Here is a 23,354-nt window from a genome sequence, read left to right as displayed (position 1 = left end):
AAAGGAGACCACAGGCCATTGGGATCTCTCAGATGGGATCTCCCCTGGGCCATCTCTTCAACCATGCCGTGCAATCCTAGAGTCCTCTACCCCTCCTCACAGGTCCCAAGCTCCAGCCCCTACATCAGCTTGCTGCCCTTGAGCAAGCAAGCTCCACTAGGTCAGGAGCTGCTACTGCTATTATTGGCTGGGTGCTACCCAGCCAATAATTTTTACCATATTTACCACATTCATAGCTTTTCCCTAATCCTTCATGTTCAGAATGCCTCATAAAATAAAAAGCTGCCAAAATGTAACAAATCCTTTAAGTTATTTTTCTTCCATGTTCAAATTCTTCATTAGTCATATTTTCTGGTATCTCATTGCATAAAAGCAGTGATACCAATACTCAAAAGCAGTGAGCCAATACTTTATGGGCTCAAGAGACTGACAGTATTATAAAAATTAAATTAAGTTCTAATAAAGAAAAGAGTATTTTTCTACCTCATTCACTTTTTCAGTCCAACTCAACAGGCCCTTGTGACGAACAACATCAAATACATCTTGACTCTCACTTTCTTTAAAAATGTCCCTGCAGTATGTACCTCAGTTTGCACATCTTTACAAGCACAATCAAATATTTCTTAAGTTTGAAGACACTTGTCACACCGGTGGCTAAAAGCTCTCACTTCCAAGCCTTCAAAAATCAAAATGCATTTCTGAAACAGCTCAGAAGTCTAACCTGTACCCAGCCTCCAAAATAAGCGGCAGAAGTGGTTTTCAGATCATATTATAAACACTTTATGTAAACTTGCTCAAAAACACACACAAACCACAACGATTACACACTCACAGGGTTTCTGTGCCAAAAGGCTCAATATCCTACTACTAAATCTGCATGATAATTCTTTCCAAAAACTACTGCTTTCTCTGCTTGGCTTTGGGCCATTTCAACATATAAACAGGAAAAAAGTGATGCCATGGAAAAGATATATACAGAGAGCCTGCACACACTAAAAAAGCAGATAAACACGTTTTTAATGGAAATTCAAAATATCACTTCAGACTGTTGACTTGTAGGTAGAAAGAAAAAAAAAATCCACCACAATCCAGATCCCACAAACATTTGCACAGGCTCTTAATGAAAGCAGAAGTATCCATGTGCCTAAAAGCCAAAACCTCACAGAGCAAGAACCCAAGCAGAGAGTAAACACAGATCTCCAATATTTTCACTTCGGAACCTGAATATACTTTATGTGCCAAGCAGCAAAAGATAAAGTGGAGATAACTTTCAGCTGTGCTGAAAAAACAGGCAGGAAAAGTTTCCAAACTATATGTTGCTGTTCCATGGTGCAGGTTCAATCACGTGGCACAGGAGTTGTTCCAAGTACTCTCCAACAGACTCAACTGTTCTATACACACAGCTAATGTTTCTAGCCATACTTCAGTGGTTTAATAGCCATTCCTTGGGCTCTTGTACAACTAGAAGTCATGCAAACAAACACAGTGCATGGCTTTTAGCAATTTTTAGACTATTTAAAGGGAGTCTTCCTAACAGGGAATCTTCCAGGCATGCAGATTATAAAGTATTTTAATAAGATTCACAGAATCCATACTTTACTCCTCCACAAGCTGGCAGAAAATTTATAACATCACTACCTTCCTTGTACCCTCCTTCCAGGAAAATGTGCACAAGCACAAATAACTTTTTTTTTGTAAGTAGAGATTGGTAGTATTACAGGAGGAAATCCAATTCCACTATTCATAAAGGATATCAGAAACAATCATAAATACCCTCTAAAGATTTAAGCAATATTTTTTACTGATACTGGCTGCACACCCTTGTGCTACAGTTGTGGGTATCTTACACAGAAGAACAGAAATTCATTTAATGACTATAAGTTTTTCAAGGGGTTCCTGGGCAAGGGGTTATTTTGCTGGAATTATCTTCTTGTTGTTTGGGTTTAGTTTGGTTTTTGTAATTGAAATGCTAGAGTACGTTTCCTTTAATATTTTAATTTCCCATTTGGGATTGTCCCTGAAGCTGGTGACCAAGCCCAAATGCTTAGAGATGTGAGCTTTGAAATACTACAATGAAGGCTAGTTGTTATAACAGCCCATGGTCAAGAAAACCACACCAGCTGCCAGACAATGCAGCAAGAAACACAGACTGTCGGGATGCAGAACCCCAGTCATTACAAAAGACATTAAAGAAACATCTTGACACACTTTCCCACCCTGAGACTGATAGCAGATGTTACTTCTTCATACACTGTGGTGGCAAAGGGCTTGCATGAGAGGAATGATGCAGAGACTCAACCTAAACACAGTGCCAGGGATAACTGGAACAGCAACTCAGGAGCTTAGAGCTGGGATGCCGGGCTCTCCATTGAGAAAATCTAAAGAAGAATGTCTTCAGAATGAACATTAGGAGCATGTGTGTGCATTTCAGAAGCTCAATATCATGCTTGCTTAAAATAGTTGTGAAAATAGCTGTGGCTTACTATTTAAAAAACTTCCTGCATCTTTTCTTAAGTGAGGTATGCATTCTTTGCCCTACATTATACATCAAGCAACTTCCTGAAGGAAGCTTTATTTTAAGTCATCAAAACACAAGAATAGGACTATTTTTCCTATCAAGAATGGAGGATCTTTTCTTTATGCAAGGAATTCTAACAGCCAGGCATTTTTCCTATACTTCATATACACAAAAAAGGAAGGTTTAGAGGAAGCATAGAAGAATGCAATGAGAAGGTCTTGAGAAAAAAAAAAGGCACAAAAAAGGTTATAATGTAACAAATCAAACAAACCCAGAAAAACAAAGGTGGGGAAAAGCAGCACTATCTTATTGAAATATCCATGTAAAGGGAGCTCTCAGTGTGCCATGATTTAACCCTGACTAGGTACCAGCAGCAAATCTCCATCACTCCCCCCTTCTGCCAGTGGGATGTGAGCCAGAATCAGGAAAGGTAAAACTCATGCCCTGAGATAAGTTCTATATTTTATATCAGTTTAGTAACTGATATAAAATAAAACAGAAAAACAAAATCAATTATATACTATTATAATTATAATCAATAGGGAGATTAGGGGGTGGGGGGAAGGGGTGACCCAGGAATAAAACACAAAAGAAACAAGTCATGCACAATACCATCAGTCACCACACACTGACTGATGCTCAAAATGCCTGTCAGGAAGAAAATTAACTCTATTAATTCTATTCCGGCCAAAACCAGAGCACTGAAAAATTCGTAACATTCTCTCTTATTCTGATACCATACCTTCCTGTTAACCTATCCACATCTTCCATCACATTAACAGTGACAACCCTTATGTTTAGATGACACATCTCCATTTCAGCTTCTAATATGAAGCAGATGCCATACAAGATCATTTAAAATACCTAGGGTGCAAGAACTAACAAAAGCTGCAAAGCTATCAGTTGAAAAAGATTCAAAGCCTGTCTTCCTCGGGAAAAAAAAAAAAAAGGAAAAAAATGGTTAAAAAGATTCTGTCTGCATGTGGATTTCATTTTGCCAAGATAATTTGTGGGTGAAAAAAGGGCTGTATAAGCAGCAAAACTAAACATTAAAAGGCAAAGAAAAACTCCAAAGCCCACCATTATTTTTTAATTGAATACAGCTTTTCCAAGAATTCACAGTGTTCTCAATCATGCTCATTAATGTTCTTTAAAGCAGTTTATCATTTTAACCTTCTGTGACAATGCAAATATACTTCTCAAGCTCAGTATTTTGATGACTTTGGATAATTTAGATTATTTCATAAGCAGATGTTACAAAGCAGAGCATGCATTTCCAAATTAAAGACATATCTCTGGTCTTCTTAAACTGAAACTTGTACTTTAGATAATGTTCTGAATTTTTAATTTCCATGCTTTTGCACATTTTACATCTAAAATATACCAGATTAGACAAGGATCAAGGTGTTCATACTATGTGAACTACAATCAAAAGAACTGTATATTAATTTATATTCTATATTTTCTTTTTTAAAAATTTGTTTCAGTCTCACACTATCACTAAATACTTAAGTTGCAGGCAGGGGATGGCAGTACATTAACACTTGCTAACATCCACTAGAGCTGCCTTTATGCTGGCACCCAAAAGAAACACCTCCAAACAACAATTTCAGGCCATAAAATCATAATTTCCAGTTCCTGTGAATTCTACAAGTTAAAAGTGAAATAAAAATGTAGAAGTGATAGTCACACAGCATGGCTTAAAAATGAATGCAGCTTATCTGAAAATAATTGTAACAGAAATAAATTTGCATTTATTTCCCAAATAAATCCGATAAATATGCAACTCATATCTCTTATAACTAACTTCTTGAAACAAACATTATTATTATATGTGTCTTAACATTAAAGCTGTAATTACAATAATCTATTCAATGTACAACTAATTTATGTAAAAACATAGCCTCCTATCTTCCTTTATTATTCAAAAGTAGTGAAACTAACACACCAACATTATAATAAATTAATTCCGATATGCTAAAGGTAATTGCAATCTCATGTCCAAAACAGAATATGTTCAAACATGCAAAGTATCAGACTGGCAGTATTGTGGCAATTCTAACCAAGACGTACCATCAAGCCATTTCTTTACATCACACTTTTACCAAATTAAAATGAAGATGCTCTAATGACAGTTTCTGCTTTCAGTGGGTTTTTTGTATTTGTTTATTTTTTCTTTAGTCTACCAAAATCAGTTGTAACTCTTGAGAAATCTCCACATATTGAACATGCTTCAGTTGTTCCTACCAAGAAGCTATCTTTCCATCTCACTTTATTTTATATGGTTATAAAGCTGTGAAGGCATCACCACGTCATAAATAAAAAAACTAGTGTCTATTACCAGGCATGCCAGAATTAAATATGACTCTCACTGTAAAGCCACATTAACTGCTCTCCAGTTTGAGAGCAAAATCACAAACACCACACAGAGATGGCATAACTATGCACAACTGCTAAAAGCACAAAAATTTATATGTGTCAATATGAACATACAATTCTTGTAGAACTGCTTAGCATATACAGAATTAAGCAGACTCACTAATATTTCAGCTTTCTACTGCACTTAACAGACACTTCATATAATCGTCACAAGAAGTCCAACTCCTCTCATTCTTACAATCAGCTTGGCTTGAAAACTGGCACTAATCCTGTCAACAGAAGTTTCAGCTTCTCCATACCGAAAGACTTAGCAAACACAGTTTTCTGCCAAAATAAGCATCTTCCATTACCTCTCTTAATATAGGACTTAACCTCATGTGCACCTTAAAAAACAACTAAACTAAAGACTTAGCAACAGAAGGAGAAAAAGCAATATTAGGTAGACTTAGCAAAGTTCATCAGATGACATCCAAAGAGCTGTTATGAGTAACAAAGATGTTTAATAGAAAAGCTGTTTTCACCAGTTATGGATGTAACACCATGTGTTAAACACAGCACAACTTTCAAAAGCCATCTTTCCTTGCCAGAAATGAGAATGTCAATACAGACCTAAAAACAAAAAACAAATGAACAAAAGGCAAAACCCAAACAAAAAAGCATATAAACAAAAAAAACCCTAAGACTTTCCACTACAGACTCACTTTTCCTAGCTGACCACCTTTCCTCTAGACAAATGAACAAAAGGCAAAACCCAAACAAAAAAGCATATAAACAAAAAAAAACCCCTAAGACTTTCCACTACTTTTCCTAGCTGACCACCTTTCCTCTACGTGAGTTACTCTTTTTCACCAAGGAAATGCAGGTACCCCAGTGCAGGCAAAATACGCTATGGACGCTGAAATGCCTTTAAGATCAGGATCAATTTTCTAAACGAGTTACTCTTTTTCACCAAGGAAATGCAGGTACCCCAGTGCAGGCAAAACAAGCTATGGATGCTGAAATGTCTTTTAAGATCAGGATCAATTTTCTAAACAAAGTAAAGAATCATCAGCATTTCTAGTTTAGAATCTTTTCACATCTGACAGCCATGAATGGAGACGGTGCATTCTGTTGACACATACTGGAGAAACCACAAAAGAAACAACACCAAAAGAGACCCAACCATCACTGAACATTTTTCTGCTGGAAGAAACGACATAGCAAACATTCTCCTAAATTTGCATGTAAAGTACAGCAATTTCACTGCCCCTCAACATTTGAAGATTAGATCATAATACAGGTTTTTATTAAAAGTTAATATATTAGGATCAAGAGTACAACTAAGAGGATGCTCAGCAAAGCAGTCCGAGTTTAGCTTGTTTAGTTTAGTTAGAATTTAGTTCATCGTTTTTCCCTCTGGTGACCAACATTTGACTGAAAAAGACAGACCTTCATGAGGAGTCTTTTCCTTTGGAGAAAAGCAAGCAAGGAAACAAACACTTCTCATGGCCAATCTAGAAATCTCCTGGATTTGTCTGTAAATTATGACACTATTTCAAAATTGTAAGATAAATCACATATCATACTATTTGAAAATGTTTTATGTATTTTTTAGACAATGACTAGCAACAAGCATTCACCTGCTACTGTGACTTAAGTATACTGTAAAACTTAACCTTTCAATTTGGGTGTCTGAAGAGCTCTTTTAAGCAAAATCATTTTGGCTATTGCAATTGCCACTAAACAAAGGACTTTTAAACACAGGAACTGTATGAGTGAATACCAAAACTTCAGCGAGCAAAATCATTTTGGCTATTGCAATTGCCATTAAACAAAGGACTTTTAAGGGCTTTTAAACACAGAAACTGTATGAGTGAATACCAAAACTTCAGAACAAACCCCCCAAAAGCCCCTTTCTGAAGAAAAAAAAGTCCAGTATTCCTTAATCCAGCATGAAGGTCTTTGTAGACTAGGCCTGTGATTAATACGTTATATGGTAAAGGTTATAATTTTCTCCACCGTGACTTTCCAAATCATGGAAAATACAAAAGCTTTTATCTCCCAACAGTAGCATACTAGGTCAATTTGTCTATAGGATTGCTAAGAGCTTAAGAAGATTAAGAGAGGTTTTGAGATCAGGCTTTAAGATAAGATTATCATCTACACCAGGAATTTCCATGCAATTTTAAAACAAAAAGTTGAAATAGAGTTTCATCAGACAAAACCTCAATTTCCAAATAACGTATACTGAAAAAATATTTTTCTCCTAATATATTTTATTTGGAAGGCCTGGGATACTAATCTGCCCCATGTACTGTGTGGTCTCAGGACACAGCAAAGGCTGCTTTTGAACTATATGATACAATGCAAAGGTAAAAATTCAAGTTCTCCCTCAACTTTCTTCATTGTAATGCTTTACTGTGGTGTCAATCATGAATTTCAAGAGGAGCTTGTCTATAAACCCTACTTCATTTCAGAGCAAGATTCCTATCAGTATAAACACTCAGCTAAGTGCCCAAGACATAAGCACCACTAAAAATACATTCTAAGAAAAGATTTAATTAGACACCTCATTTCTTCACCCTCCAGGCCCAAAGAACAATGTCTTGTTTTCTGACCTTCTCCCATACCACTTCCTAATTAGTAACTTCATATACACAAACAACTTAATTCTGGCTGCCATTCACAAAGAGCAGCTTAGGAAAACATCTAAGGCCCTGATCCCAAAACCACACAGACACGCGTTTAAATATAAGCATGTGGGAAACTCCAGCACAGCCTTGGAAGCAGCTCTTGTGTTTGACTATAAACAAGCACATCAACCCATATGTTAGGACCACAATCCTGAAAACATCGAAGCTTCAGGATGAACGAACCACATGTTCAAAACCAGCTCCTCAGAGGGACCCTGCTGTGGAGCGGTTTCTAAGAGGAAATCCAAAAATACGTCTGTGGAGCTGACGACGAGAGCGCCGAAGACACTCAACGGGGGTCTCCCAAGGCAAAAGTCTGACTTGCAGTCAGCATTTTGGAGCACCACGAAAGAACTTGGTAGGACCGGTCGCTGTGCTCCGTGAATTCCCGCAGCTACCGGCAGCCCGCCGCGAGGGGCGGGGCCTGGCGCCGGGCACGGGCACGGACACATCGCCCCCTCCCTCTCTGCCTCACACACACTCACACACACAAAAATCCTTCCAGGAGCGGGGCTCAGCCGGCAGCCGCTGCCTAAGGGAGACAGGGCTGCAGAGCTGCCGAGGCCCCGGCGCTGCCCAGGGCACATCAAAGTGCGATAAGACGCAGGCGAGAGGGCGAGAGGGGCACACGGTGCCCCGCACAGCGCAGCCCCCGGAGCTGCACCGGCGGGCAGGGGCGCGGGGCTGGGGAGCGCCGGCGGCAGCAGCGCGACAGCCGGAGGCGCCCGCCCGAGCGCCAGCACTGCGGGCTGCCCGCGCTTCGCCCCGCCGCATCCCGACCGACCGTCGGGGAAAGAGCCATCGCCACGCCGGGCACGGGATCAAAGGCGGCCCCGAGCACTCCGCTGCCGGCCGGGCGACACATGGCCTGCCGCCAGCCGCCGCGGCGATTGGCCTCGCCGTGCCCAGAACAGCGGGAGTTTGCCCTCCCTCCCGTCCCGTCCCGCCTGTGGCCCCCACCCGGGACGGACCCCGGGCGCTGCGGAGGGCAACTCCGCGGCCCTGAGGGCCGGCTGCGCTGCCAGCCGGCGGTGGGACGCCCGGACCCGCTCGCACTCCCCCGGGGCCCCTCTCCCGCTCACCTGGTGGCGGGGCTCTGGAGCCCGGGGCGCCGCGGGGTGCGCCGTGCCCGGCGGGGCTGCCCCGGCCCTGGCTCCGCGCTCCCGCCTCCGGCAAGCTCGGCCCGTGGAGGGGCGGCGGCGGGCAGAGGGCGGCGGGCGGCGGTAAGCGACCGGAACCGCCGCTCATGGCGAGTCCCGGGAAGCCGGAGCAGGAGCGGACACGGGCGCGGGTCTGGGGGAGTGCCGGGAGAAGGGAGGCAGCCGAGGGGGAGGTGGAGGCGGCGACGGCGGCCCCACCAGCGGGGGAGGAGGCAACGGAGGAGGCGGGGGGCGGCGGAGGGGAGGAGGAGAAGGCAGGCAGGAAGGGGGCGGCGGAAGAAGCCACCCATCTGCCGCGGCGGCCTGCCTCGCCGGCCTGCCGGAGGTGCCACTCGCCGCCGCTTTCCTCGCCGCGCGGAGCGACGCCGCGGTCCCGCTGGCGGCCAGGGGCATGGAAGCCGGGCACGCGTGGGTGGCATGGGCGGCGTGGGGAGCCTCCGGCCGGGGCGCAGCCCACCGCCGGGCGGGGGGGCCGGTGCCCAGCCGTGCCGGCCGCCCCAGCCGCGCAGCTGCTTACTGCTGCCGCCGAGGAGGAGGAGGAAGTCTCCCCGCCTGCTTCCTCCTTCCCTGCCTCCCTCCTTCCCTCCCTGCCTCCAGCCCCAGGGGCTGCGGCCCGCCGGCAGTCCGGCGCCTCCCTAAGGCCTCTCGCCGCCCTCAGCAGCGCTGCCGCAGGGCGTGACGAGCCGCGGGGCGCGCACAGGCGCGGCCGCCCCGCACTGCGGCGGTGCCCCCTCGGGACGGCGGCAGCGGGGTCTGTCCCCGGACCCCCGGCGGGCCGCAGCCCCTGCGCGCAGAGCCCGGAACCATCCTCGCCCTGTCCCGCGTTCCGTCTCCGCGGGCCAGGGCGCCGCCGCGGGCCTTCGCCCTCGCTGTCCGGCTCCGCGCCCCCCGACTCGGCACGGCGCTCCGGGGACGGGGGCGACGGCGCGGGGACAGGGGGCAGGGGGCAAAGGTTGCCATCGACGGGTGAGCCGGCCCCCAGAGGCACGTGTAGGGAGCGGGGACCGCCCCATCTAGGCGTCAGCGGGGGCGGTGAGTGCCGCTCACTCCCAGGGACAAGCCGCGCCTGCCGGTGTATATGCAAAAAACTCAAGGATGTCGGTGAAGGGATAGGTTAAGGACAGGGATTTCCTTAAGCTGTCACGGTGACGCCGGTTTCGTTGTCAGAGGAACAACATTCTAGCAAATCCTTTGGCATGAGAAGACACCAGGAACGCAGCCAAGACGCCGCTAAGAGTTTCTCTGAAAGTGAGGGAAATGCCTCTGTGCGTGCGTCCATGTGCCTCTGCCATGCGGAGAAACAGCTGCGCGTGCCGAGTGAGCCCAGCGGGTTTGGTTCTCAGAAAGAGCGGAATAGTGGGAAAAGTGACACATGCATTAACAAAGAAAATGCACAGGGAAATTTACTAGCCAGAGGGGTGCACTTGCTGTCCTCAGTGGAACAATAGTAATTCTCCGAGATCTAAATGTGCACACAGAATTCTTTTCATTTTGCACATCACAGCAGTGCTGCCTTCTCCTGTGCTATGCTGTGAGTGGGAAATATTTCCACAAATCCTGCATTTGCCAGCATTACCCCACTGTGCCAGTTTTTTCTGACACTCCATGTCGTTTGGTTGGCAAATCCAATGTGGGAGCAGGTGACCACGACTCCCCAGAGGATTAACAGCTCTGGGGTTTGTAGCAGGCTATTGATATGATTCTTGTGTCCCAACAATTTTTTAAGGTCATTCAAAACCTTTAATGATTTGTTTGCTTAAGCTTCATGGAGTGTTTCAGGTCTCCAGCCATGAAATCAGAAACAACTTCAACAGCTTCTATTTCCTGATTCTGTGAAACATGAGGGTCTGAAGTACTTCCCTTACACTTCACCTTTCCAAGGTGTCTATGCTTTTTTCAGATTGCTGCTTTCTGGCATGCACATGCAGCCTGCATGAAGCTCCTGGCAGTTCACAGCTGGCAGAAAGTGATGAACAGAGCCACTATTGCATTTGTGATGATTCATTTTTCACTCACTTCCTGGCAGAAGTTGCTTTAAAACTACTCCCATATTGAAGGTAATACCTAAAAGTGCATTGTGGCACAGACTTCCTTTTTTTGTGAGCCATCCAAAAATGGCAAACTTGAATACTCATTATACACTACAGGAAAAGGTGTGAAAATAACACCAGTCCTTCAGCTAAGACAAACTTATAATTTTGTATGCAGATTGTCTTCTAGAAATAAGAATAGGTGTTTCTGCAGTATGAAGTTACTTCAGCTGTTAGTCTAGCACACACTCCAGACTACAGGCTGTCTGGAAGTTCAAGAAGGCTGTTTCTGTGCAGTTTGCGGCAGGAGTCTTGCAGACATGACCTGACAGTTGTGGGACACTGCACTTCATTTGCTTCTGGAGCTTTGGTGTTCCATTTTCCTGTTAGTTCTAAACTTAAATAAAGCCTTTTCAGGATAACATCATTGCAAAAGCTAGATCAAGATTTTAATTTTTTTTTCCTGGAGTCATTTTACTCAAGTATGGTGAGAGATACGACCTTTAATCTAATACCCTATATAGGGTAAGTGCCACATTTGAAAAATAGGCAAGCTTTTAGCAGTGCACAAAAAGCCTTGAGATCTGCTTAAGGTCTTCAGGTACTTAAAGACAAGGTTTTGTCTAAGGTTTTAAACAACTGTTTACTCATTTTTCTAAAGAGAAACATACTGCTAGCTATCCAGAATTACACTCCTTGGTAGTTTATATCCAATAGATCCAGGGGAAAGTTATAAAAAACTTTTTTCTTCTTCTTCTTTGTTGTGATTTTTGTTATAAAGTTGACAAACTTGTAATGCTGCCTAAAAAAACAATAAAAAATTGAAGTCTAGGTTCCCTTACCTCTCCCAATGGTCTGGAAGAATCAGTTACATGTATGATTTTCAGGGTTCTTACTGTGATACAATGTTGAAAAGTGTAGGATTAGATATATTGTTTCACTAAAAATTGAAAAAGTTAAACATCCACTGTGCCCAGAGCATCTCTTAAAAGGTGATAGTCTCTGAAATGGTGTTTAAGACTTTGCATAAGCCAGACTTTGCAATGGATGATTTCTGCCATGAATCCTTCATTATCTCTGTTTTGTTTCTGTTGGTGCTGCTGAAGTCCCCGATGATTAGAAAAAGAAAATTGCTGCAAGTAAGGCTGGCAGGATTGATAAAACTGATTATGGACCTTGAAAACTGATGTGATAACTGACCTGTGGAATGCCCCAAAGACCTTGGGGTGTGTTCATCTGAAGAGGTGACACAATCTGTAGTGCAGGTGAAGTGCCCGTGCAGCAATGCCCACAGCATGGGTAAAACCATGCAGCTGGAAACCAGTGTGAGCTGGAACACTGTGGTCTAATCACTGCCACTGAGATGTGGAGGGACAAATTGCGTGGCTGGAGCACTGCATCATGTCCAGAAGGGACAGGCAAGGAGGGGAGAGCGGGCAGCAGTGGGGATCATGTTATCTGTGTGGAAAATGGATGAACTACAGCGAGCTACCATGGAAAACCAGCAATGAGCAGGTGAAATGGGTAACATTTATAGGTAAAAACTGGGGTCAAGCCAACAAGGGAAATCTCATGGTTTATGTTTATCACAGGCCACCAGATCTAGGGGAGGATGTTAATGAAGTGTTTTTACTTCAGCCTCAGGAAGAGTCACACTCTGGGCTCTGATGCAGTGGGGGGCTTCAACTGCTCTGACATCTACTGGAAAAGTACACAGCAACTTCTGTCTCCTGTAGGCAGGCCAGGAGACTCCTGGAGTGTATTGAGGTCTTAATCCAGGTGATAGCCAACTAGAGAAGAAACTTTACCACAGTATTAAGAATAATAAGGACTTCTGTGGGTATGTGGTCAGAAAAGGAGACCAAAGAAAATGTAAGCTCCCAATAAATAAGACAGGATTACTGGTCTAGTACAGAAAAGGCTGAGGCACCCAAAATTTTTTGGCCTGAGTTTTGAGTGGTAAACTGTTTTTCCACATTTCTTTAGCCCCTTGTACCTAATCTAAACTAACCTTTCTTTGGTTTAGAGTGACTCTTCTCCACTAAGTTTTGATTTGTATGGAAAAAATGCACAGTTCAAATGAGTATGAGAAATACAGTGTGGAAGGAACAGTGCAGTCAAAAGGATAGGTGGTTTCATCATGCATTTTATTTTATCAGTAACAGGATGTTTCTCATCCTTTCAGTAGCTGCTCTGGGTTAACCCTGACAGTCAGGCTCTATGTAGATGACAAGACTTTTGCCCTGTAAAGGTACATGTTTTCCACAAGAAACCCAGGTAAAACAGCTTCAGTCATTCTAAATTTCTTATACTCTAGTCTTCAGATATATTAAAATGCCATCAAAGAGGGATGTTGTGAAGCTCTTCTGTGTTACAGTGGAGAATGTGATATTGTTTGCAGTAGGTAATGCAGCTTTATCCCACACTTTAAAACACCATTCATGCATGCTTCTGTTTCTAAACAAGCAGTAGCAGAAATACAGACCAGTTTTTCAAATGACTATTAAACACGGTGGCTAATATTTAAACCCAATGTGAAGTTATATGATTGTCATAGCTGCCAAGTAATGGTAGAAGAGTGTAGCCAGACTGAAAGGAACATCAAACTGAAGAGAAGTAGACCTGCTATTACAGATTTAAAAGCTAACCTTTAGACAGTTAGATTCCTGAACTGTGTTCACTCATCTCCTGCTCAGATTTCTGCTAGTGTGTATTCAAGGGACAGTCATGAGTGGTCTCATGGGGAAAGAGAAAAAAGGTGCACCACACCCTCTGACTCACAGTTTGCTTTATGCAAATACATCCCTGGCTGTCAATCTGTTGCAAACAGCTGCTCCTTTATCCCGTAGCAATCTAGTTGACATTTCACATTACAAGTTACCTTCTAGTGCTATCCATCCTGTAGAGTGATTAAATAATTAGATCATTGAATTTATATTATTTTGAATTTATATTGATAGAAGAACTGATATATTAATATTATCATTATTGATTAAAGAACTAGAGGAGTGGGGAATGGGGAATTGTTACCAGGTCTCATTCTCCCTGTGTAGCTGCTGGTAAAAAGTCTCATGGCACATGGTGACTGCCAGTAGATTACAGAGCCTTGAACAGTCCCTGAACTACTCGCTGCAGCTGTTCCCAGGAAAAGTGATATAGTTAATATTCTTAATGAATAAGATGCTGAACAACACCAGCAGTATACTTTAAATATCTTGATGTGGTATTCAGGAAATCAGGAGATTTCCTGATTCAGGAATCAATACCTATCACTCAAAAACGCAGAGTCACTTTGCTGGACATTCAAGGGAAAGGAATAAGGGAAACTGAGAACAAAACTAGTCATTACTGAGGCTTGGAGACAATCCAAGATTTCTTTCTCCTCCACTAGGAACTGATAAATGAATAAGTGAAAGTAGTCATTCAACTTGCATACTACAGAAAGTAACTATTTAGAAAGGATACTAAATATTCCCTGGAACTTTATTAATACACTGATGAGGAAGTGTTATAACTGGAGACAATGTTGACAATATCTGAAAAGATAGGAAGCTTTGTGTATCAGACAATGCTAACCCTTGCATTGAGACGTCTGGTATTCTATATTGTAAACCCACAAAAGCTGGTAAATTCTGCAGTAACTTGGGCAGTGAGGTCCAAATATCTAAAAGCTCACATCAATGCTGGCAGAATTCTGGACTTCAACTTAGGACCAGTATGGAATACAACATACTCTCAAATTGAAGAACTGGAAACCTGAAAAAATAGATATGAAAAAGCTATTATGTAACAAAGACAAGTGACTATTGCAATCAACCATAATACCTTCTGGAATTTTTTTGAATCATAAGAGAAATTGAACAAACTGCTGGACATCATTGATGTGATATTTTTATGGGATTCACACCATCTGTATCTGACATATTACATCTTGTATCCTATGATCATTGTAATATTATGTTCTGTTTTATTAGCCTTTATATTCTTGTGCTGGTATATTTGCATATTGCTTTTCTCTCTGTGTCAAAAATATATCACATTTAACACATCAATTGTTAAATGATTACCTGCCAGTGAGAATACTGTCTCCTTCCAGATGTTGCATAATAGTGTATAAGAAATGTATGTATAATAAATGGAAGATGTGCAAGGGATACTCTGAAAGCTAGGTTTATATTTGCTTATTCACTAACAGAGCTTAAGAGCCTGGTTTAAAGAAATAATCAGTATGCAGTCTTGAACTGTGGCTAGATTTCTTTTTTTAATTTTTCCATAAAATGCCTTTAAATGTCATTGTACCTTCTGTAAAGAATTCAAAGGTACAGGAAAGGAGGGAGGAACAAACAGCGATTTGATTCAGAACAGAGGGCTTATCAATCATAGTGACTGGAGTTTAGTTACAGAGTGAGAAGAGGACAGGCTAGAGCAATACACCTTGAGCTAGAGCATTGACAGAATATTAGCACTGCTGTTTTTGTTTATGTAACAGAATTTATTGCCTGCCTTGTTTAATGTTTCACAGGCTTTGTCTGTAGTTTCCCATCAAATGCGCGCTGAAGTAATTTCTCCTATCCCAGGCTGAAGTTTCCTGGAGAAATAAAACCAGAAATTTAAAAAATAGGTTTGAATGACAGAACCCTTAATTAGTGACTGTATGGGTCTGAGGCACAAAGAGAATTTACAAGATGTCTACATTTAGAATTGACAGGCTCTGTCTCTCAGTGTCTCTGGAGGCTGCATTTCACTCTTAGGCATATTTAGCAAGAAGTAGAGAGATTATTTATTCATCCACCAAAACCAGAAAACACAACTATAGAGACACTGATTACACTGTGATATTTATCTCCTTGCTTGACAAAACAACATGTTTCATTGATGCACATGCTTTTTTTTTTTTTTTTGGCTTTGACATTCTGCATTACTTTGGTGAAAAGAAAGGACTCTGCCAACAGAGCAGGAGAACATCTGTCTCTGTTAAAGGAGAACCTGTACTAAGTTTCCTTCTTTTCTCCAGTGAGACCCCAATACACATCCATAGATACAGAGAAGCAAATCTCGGATGAGGTGGCAAAGATTGGCATTGTTTGTTTGGCCTACTAATCTTTGAAGGCTTTGTTATTTACAAATTTCTGGAACAAGAGTGGGGTTCTCAAAGCCAATTCGTTTTAGTGGGTTAATTTATGTTCAGACTAAGGCTCCTGTTGCAGTTTGGTGAATGTCTATAATGGGGGCAGAGGATGTTGATGTGTATGCATGAGCATATGTGAATGTCCACATGTACAGTCTGGATAACCATTTTCCATCCAGAATAAATGTATGAAAAAGCAAGTCTCCTTGTGGATGGAGAAGGAAAAACTCCAGGCAATTCCAGAATCTATTTTTCAAGGAATACAGAGGAAGGAACTAAAAGAAGACTTTGTGGTAAAGTATTGGCTGACATATGAGCAAAGAAGCTGATAATTGATCCTTGTTGTGTTTAGGCAAGTATGCCTTTATATTATGTAAGAATACACAGGTAATGGCTATTTTATTGTATTGCTTGGGTTGAATTAAACATGTGTTTTTACTTAAGTATAAAGAGATCTAATGGAAATGCCTTAGACACAGTCTTCCTGTCACTGATGGTGACAAGGAGACTCTCCAAGGAGTCTACAGAGATGCAGCATGAGCTGAATCTGTATGTACAATTGCACCTGCACCCACCAGATGATTGTTGGCATGGAGCACCTCAGCCCAGCATTGGGTTAATTCCACAGCATCAGCTCTGTCTACCTAAGTGGCCCTTGAGCACTTGAATTACACATTCTGCAAGATAACACATTTATTTCCTCATCAGCAAGGGAATTTTCTCTCCTTCATATGATGGCTGATCTGTTTTTGGCATTCCTGCTTCCAGTCAGTTAAACCAGTTCTGCAGTTAAGTCTTCTGTGAACTACACCAAGTAATTCCTCTGTCACAAATTGCCATTGCTGAGCCATTTGCATTTGAATTTCTCCTTCATTACAAAAAACCCTTTTGGTTTGATGAGGGGAAATCTTCCACATGGCCACAGACTGGCTGTTTAAGGTTATGTAAGTGTTGTACAGTTGTAGCCATGAGGTATGTACATAGTTCCGTGGGGTGGTATAATGTGTTGTCTGCTATGACTTTCAGAAAGACCCCTCAGCTGTATTCAGTCAACATGTGGAGACAGTGAAGCAGTGAAGTGTGCAATAGGTTAAGTGTGCTGTGTGCTGAACCAACTTCTTAATGGTTCTCTGTGTGGACAGTCCTTTTTCTTCTGTAAAACCATCTCCAGAGCAAGGTGCTGCAAATAGTTTGATTAAAGGAGGCAGGACAAGGCTCTAAAAGGAGACTCCCTCACTGGATGACATGCTTGAAATATAATTAATATTTTAATTCCTCTTTGACTAAGATGCCTTTCCCTCCTGATCAGTAAAACCCTGCCATATCTTACAATAGTAGATTTTCTGGATGAGTTTGGCCAAACAAATGCCTTTTTGCCTGAGGCAGCTGGAATCATTGTCAGCATGTCTGCTCTTCTACTGAGCCCTTTCAAAGCCACTCTGCTAACTAGATGAAAGGGACACACTGGAGGACCAGAAGTCCTTGATTAGTACCTAAAGCAAAATATCATTTGTGACTATCAGCATGGCTTATGAGTAACATAATGTCATAATGGCTGATGCTGAAACAGATTGAACAGCTCACACCCCTACGATGTTTGTTAGAAGATGTTTGTTGGCTGGTGTTTGATTTGCAGCAGCCTAGAATGACTGATAGTGCAGGGCAAGGTACTACGGTAACAGATAGTAGATAACAGATCATGAGGCTGCATGCAGCAGAACTGAGAGCATGCAAGTTTCTGAGAGGGTTTTGTGACAGAACACACAATATATCCAGACAGTGAGGAGCAAATACTCCCAAGCAAGAGCTTTCACTTGTGTATCAATAAGAATACAAATCTTCCAGGGTCTCTAAAGGTCAATTTCTGTTTATGTGGTAACTACTATATCAAAAGAGAGTCCAGAATCACTGCATCAGGCATATTTTTTCACAAAGATGAAAGAACCTTGCTGAAATCAGAGACATTGAGAGGTGGGCTGTGGGGACACAGGGAGGAGAGCTCAGTTGGTGTTCCACCTTTGTCATGCCAAGAAAGACATCAGACTCACTCGGTGTTTGCTATAACGTCTGACTCTCATGTCATCATGTCCAGGAGACAGAAAAGAAAATGCAACTGTTGTGGTTCTGAATTAACTGTGTTGGGAAGGTGTAGGTGCTTGAATCAATTAAAATTCCTGCAGAATTTTATGCTCATCCCATAAACATCTGCCTGGCCAAATCATCACAATGCATTAGTGCAAAATAACCTCACTTCAGGCTCTAGGTAAGTCTGACAGCAGCTATCCACAGTGAGAAGGGCCATGGGTACATATAGAGCAATAGACAGACAGAGATCATCCCAGTGGGCAGTGGGAGGAGGTGAAAGAAGGGATGAGGTCACCCACAGATATCATTTGGGCCATTTGATTTTTTTGTGACATATATTAAAAAGATCCCTGAAGATAAGCCTGTCTTTGAAATCAGTCCTTACTGAACAGGGACCAGAGAACCTCAGTCATTTGTACTGTGTACTTCATAACATCACGGGACCCAGAGGTGCACAAACCCTCACTGGAGTTTTCCACTGATCTAAAGCATGGGCAAGCAGGGAGGCAGAGCAAGGACTGGTGAGTGCCTGAGCCACAATCTTGCCAGGTTCAGGATCACCACTATGATTCCCATGTTTGAAACTTGGGTGAAAACCTAGCATCAGCTTAAATTGGACCAGCAGAAGCAGCATTTCATTCCCTGTGCATGACACAGCTGAAAGACTGAGTCTAAGGAAGAACAAGCTCCTAAAACTCCTCTGACCATAGATATGTGCAAGGATTCTTGCTGGAAGGTCAGGATGATGGTGCCCAAGATGGCATAAGAACTCTAGCTCAGCTATGAGGTACAGTCCCCCAAATACAACGTAGCATGTACTTGATAATATCTTCCATTCTACAAGCCTCACTGTACCTCACTGCCTGTAGATAAGATGCAAATGTCAGAAGCTTGATACTGGAACAAGATCCAGAATCAATTCAGACAGTCCTGCAGGAAGATAAAATTTAGAAATCCTCTTCAATTTGATTGAATGAACCATACTCTGGAACAGCTGCTGTGTTGACCATGTCTTCTGCAGGTCAAGAAACTATGACACTTCATGTTGTGTCCCAGCTGCTTCCAGTCTGTAGCCCCCACTCTCCACCCCAGTTCTTCTCTTCTACAATTCAGGAAGATTTACAACATGGAGGACTATGAAGCCCTGAGGTGTTGTGGTATAACATTCTTGCACAAACCAAATCTCTCTCCTATTTGACTCCAGCAAGTCAATTAGATTCCACCACTATGTATTTTTCATCTCTGCTCTCACGTAATTTCTGATGCTAGTGAAGACCTTGTTCTCAGTGAGAAACTTCAGGACCTGTGCAGCTTTACCAAATGGAGCTCTCTGAAGGAACTTAAAAATGTACAGGGACTTCTTCTGGGTTGCAGGAAGTACTGGAGAATTATTTGATTTGCAGAAGAAAAACTGAAAAAGAGGCAGAAGATGTCAAGGCTAGATGGCACAAAGAATGAAGTACCACATTTTCAACAGGCGATGTTCAGTTTTTGAACTAGCTTCCAAAAAATCTAGTGGTTTTTTGGTTTTTTTTGAAGACTCGAAAATCAGATGAGATTCTTTTCCTGAAAAAATTGTAAGACAAGCATGAGTCTAAACATCCAATATTGATGTACTTGGAAGCCAAAGCTGAAGACAGAACTGAGGTCTAAAGTGACCACCTCTGGTTTGTAAATCTGCAATGTGTTCACTAACTAATGGAGGTTAATTTATTTTGTTGATAAGCAGTAGCTGGGGACAGCCGTAGGCATTTTTTTCTCCATATTTTCTTCTCTGATCAAACCTGCAGAGCTTTCTAGAGTTATGACCACAGGAAGTCCTGGCCTTTTTCTTGAAAGAATTGCACAGCTATCCTACCAATAATGTGATATAACCTACTGTGTGTATACATAGATTCAGAAATACATATATGCACTTACAGGTACATGTGTACACAAATACACCTAGAAGCATAAAAGGATGAAGCAAAGGTTATGTAGAAACTTCATAATCTCTGAAAACCTCTCTGTCAGTAAGATGTCAGCTCCTTTTTTTGTTTTAAAAAATCCAAACCTTCTTTTGCCAAGTAGTCATAATCACTGCTAACTGGGTCATAAATTCCACTCTGCTTGTTGCTGCTTCTTAGCTCATCACTAAAAATGGCCCAAGCAGATGAGTACTGCTCTCTGCAAAATGCAAATTTGAAACCTACACTGCTGGCTATTGGTAAGTGTTAGGAACTCTAATGCTGTTCATGCTTTCAGCACATAGAAAAACATCAGCCATGTGAGTGACTACTGTTACAGTCTTCATTTTGAAGATGTGGGCTGATTAATGCAGTAAAGCTGCTTACTCCTCCTCTTTCTCCTGTCCTCCATTCAGGCCAAGGAAGATCAAATTCGGATTTACTGATGGGAAACTGGAACAACATGGGACAACCCTCCTCACATGACAAGTTTATTAGTCTTCCAAACATCAGAGGCAGGCCTGCATATTAGTTGACTAAACACTAAAGGAGCAAAAAGGTCCAGATAGCTGGAAAATATTTATTAAGGAAATTTTAATTTATGTTTTGTACATTGGTGATGATTATAGAGGAAAGATGGATGATGGAGCCCTGTTTTCCTAGAGCCTGCTAAGGGGAAGTGGTAAATGAATACTTTGGTTTTCTTAGCTTGTCTGTGCAGACTTTGCTTTACTGATTAAACTATTTTTATCACAACACATGATTTTTCTGCCTTTAAGCTTTCTGATTGTCTTTCCTATCCCACTTGAGTGGATCCACACCATGGGAGTGGTTATGTGGGGTTTAGCTGCCTGCTGGGGTTAATCCATCATGATCTGCCAACAGTAAGCTCCTGCCATGGTTTCTGAGATGGGGAGCTTTCAAACAAAGGGTCATAAGACATGGATATATGCTTTTTATTGCCCTCTAATTTTGCTAATTTTAACTTTTAATGCAGGCCTGTAATTTCTAAGCACCAACTGTGGCTGTTTTCTGCAGACACTCATAGACCTATGGTGACATTTTGGCAAACCACTGGTTCCAGATTCTTCAAGCAATTTTAGAGGTGTTTTCCTGGGTAAAAACACAGGTCCAGACTAAAAAGTAGCATATTCTCTCACTTCTCTTGGTGAACAATGGCACACACTTTCACATGTTCTTCATCAGCATTATTAGTTCAATTCCTTCACATGTGCAGGGGACCCTGAAATCTAGCACTTGTGGCACAATCATGTCTCGAGCCTTGAGGGTCAGTGTGAATGTTAAAGAAAATTGACACAAGTAGCTTCATATTTCTAGTGGGATTACTTACTCAGGATTGACCAAGAGGGAATTCTATAGGCCTGCCTACCTTTATCAAAAGTAAAAGATTTAGATGGAAATGCTTAAATACCTGCATGACTCAGGCATCAAAGTCATGTTCAAATATGTTAAGGACCGGATCTTCAATGGCTGCTGTGTGCCAAGCTGAGATTTAGCAGTGATTGTGCCAAGCAGGAGTTCATCCCGCTGGCTAGATGAATGCACACCATTAAAATTATGCCCTTTAGGAATCTCATGAGACTTTGTGAAACTGGCATTTTCAAAGTAAGAAAAAAATAACTTTCTACTACTTCTTTTCATGGTTATCTATTACTTATCAGTATTTTAAAAATCTATATACGACATCCATTCAGCAAAATGCTCTTAAATGTTTACCATCTCCAGAAATAATGCTTTGAGGAACTGTAACAAATGGAATTAATGATGTTAATTAAATATATAATGCCTTTAAACAGATTGAAAATTCAAGGCATGATTAAACTACTAATGACAAAATCCTGCAAAAATGAGTAGTGCTAAAATTTGGGAATTGATCTTTGCTACCCTCAGCATTATCATGGAATCATGGAGTGGCACAGGTTGGAAGGGACCTTAAAATATCATTCAGTTCCAACACTGTCCACCATGGGCAGCAATGCCACCCACTAGATTAAGGTGCTCAGGGCTACATCTGATCTGGCCGTGGGATGGGACATCCACAAATTTTCTGGGCAATCTGTTCCAGTTCCACACTACCCTCTGCATACAGAATTCCTTCCTACCATCTAATCTAAATCTCCCCACATGCATGCTTTAAAAAAAAAAATAAATTAAAGTTTCAAAGCATTTCCCCTTATTCTGTCACTGTCTACCCGTGTAAGTTGCCATTAGCAGTGTGGTCTGTCCACCACCAACCTTTCCTTTGGCCCTGTACAAAAATGCATTGCAGCCCTGTCTGTCACTATGAGATAAGGTTTTTTTCTCACTGGCCATTAACCTTTTTCATCATATATGATGGACCTACTCTGGGTGTGAATTGTGGTTTCTCCACCCCCCTACCCTTTTAAGAAAAAAGCTTATGACAGCATGTTTGTCAGTTTTTACTATTGTTACACAAAACCTCAGTCCTCTTGTTAAAAATATTAACTACATAATGCAAAACATCTGCATTGTCTTAATTGGCAGAGATACTTTTACACTTTTATTGAACAGAGAACATCTTTGAGACAAAGAAACATTGTGACATTTATATGTAGCTGCTCAGCTGGCACTGGAAGATGTGCAAGGCATTTTGCATTTCCTCTCCATCACCAACCCACTCCTTGCTAAGGATAAGTGTTGATTATGCTGGTACAATTTCCCTTGGTAGTAGGTACTGCCTTTTCCCTGTTTCTTTCTGTTTCTGGATTCTGATATTTTTTTAAATACCTGGTGTTAATTACAAAACAATCTCGTGTGGGCCTTCAGCATATAAAAAACTCTTGTGGGTGCCTTGGTGGAACTGTGCTTTTCCTTACATGGGATTCCACAGATCAGTTAATGAAATGACACTAAATGGGAGGCTGAATCAGAAATATTATTGAGCACGAACACACCTACATATAGAAGTAAGTAAAGCTATTACATACTTTCCTCTACAGTGATCAGACTTTACCTAAACCCATTAAACCTTTATGGCTACATTTTCTTCTGCAATAGAGTAGAAATGCTTTAGACTGTGGATTACACTTTACAGGAGGCTTTTGAAACCACCCTGTAATTTGGATGCTGTAGTAATAGAAATTAAGATCTTCGGTGCATGGCAGTTCACAACCCCTTGTGGTTTGTGATAAACACAACCAATTAGCAAATCAAAGACTGGAATTAACCACAAACTTTTCTAAAAGCTGTGCTTCATAAGCTGAAAATTTGCTTCAAGCAACAAATAGTTGTGAGCTGCCAGTGTTAGACAAGAGATCAGCTCTTAGAAGATATATTTTCAAAACTGGTCTGTGTATGGATGTAGTACCACAGAATGCAAGAGGAAGTGGCAAAGAGAGGAGCTTACTGGTGAAACAGTATTTTGCCTGAGCCTAACACTGACTATGAGATAGAC

General features: G+C 41.9%; 1 protein-coding gene across 3 annotated transcripts in view; it reads right to left on the bottom strand.

Moving 5' to 3' along the window:
* The window catches only part of RNF38 (ring finger protein 38), a 107,339-nt gene extending 97,534 nt beyond the window's left edge, over positions 1–9,805 (bottom strand). Inside the window, exon 1 of one of the 3 annotated variants that reach the window (XM_039724081.1) lies at positions 8,652–9,805. In XM_039724081.1, coding sequence (XP_039580015.1) covers positions 8,652–8,817 — 166 coding nt within the window. In that variant the 5' untranslated portion in view covers positions 8,818–9,805. The remainder of the gene's footprint in view (positions 1–8,651) is intronic. The other 2 variants (XM_039724087.1, XM_039724082.1) reach the window with 2 other exon arrangements.
* Between the last annotated feature and the right edge of the window lie 13,549 nt (positions 9,806–23,354).

The sequence above is a fragment of the Passer montanus genome, unplaced genomic scaffold (assembly GCF_014805655.1).
Source record: "Passer montanus isolate IOZ18808 unplaced genomic scaffold, ASM1480565v1 scaffold52, whole genome shotgun sequence".
NCBI lineage: Eukaryota > Metazoa > Chordata > Aves > Passeriformes > Passeridae > Passer > Passer montanus.
The sequence above is the reverse complement of the archived record's forward strand: the minus strand, read 5'-3'. Positions and strand labels throughout refer to the sequence as shown.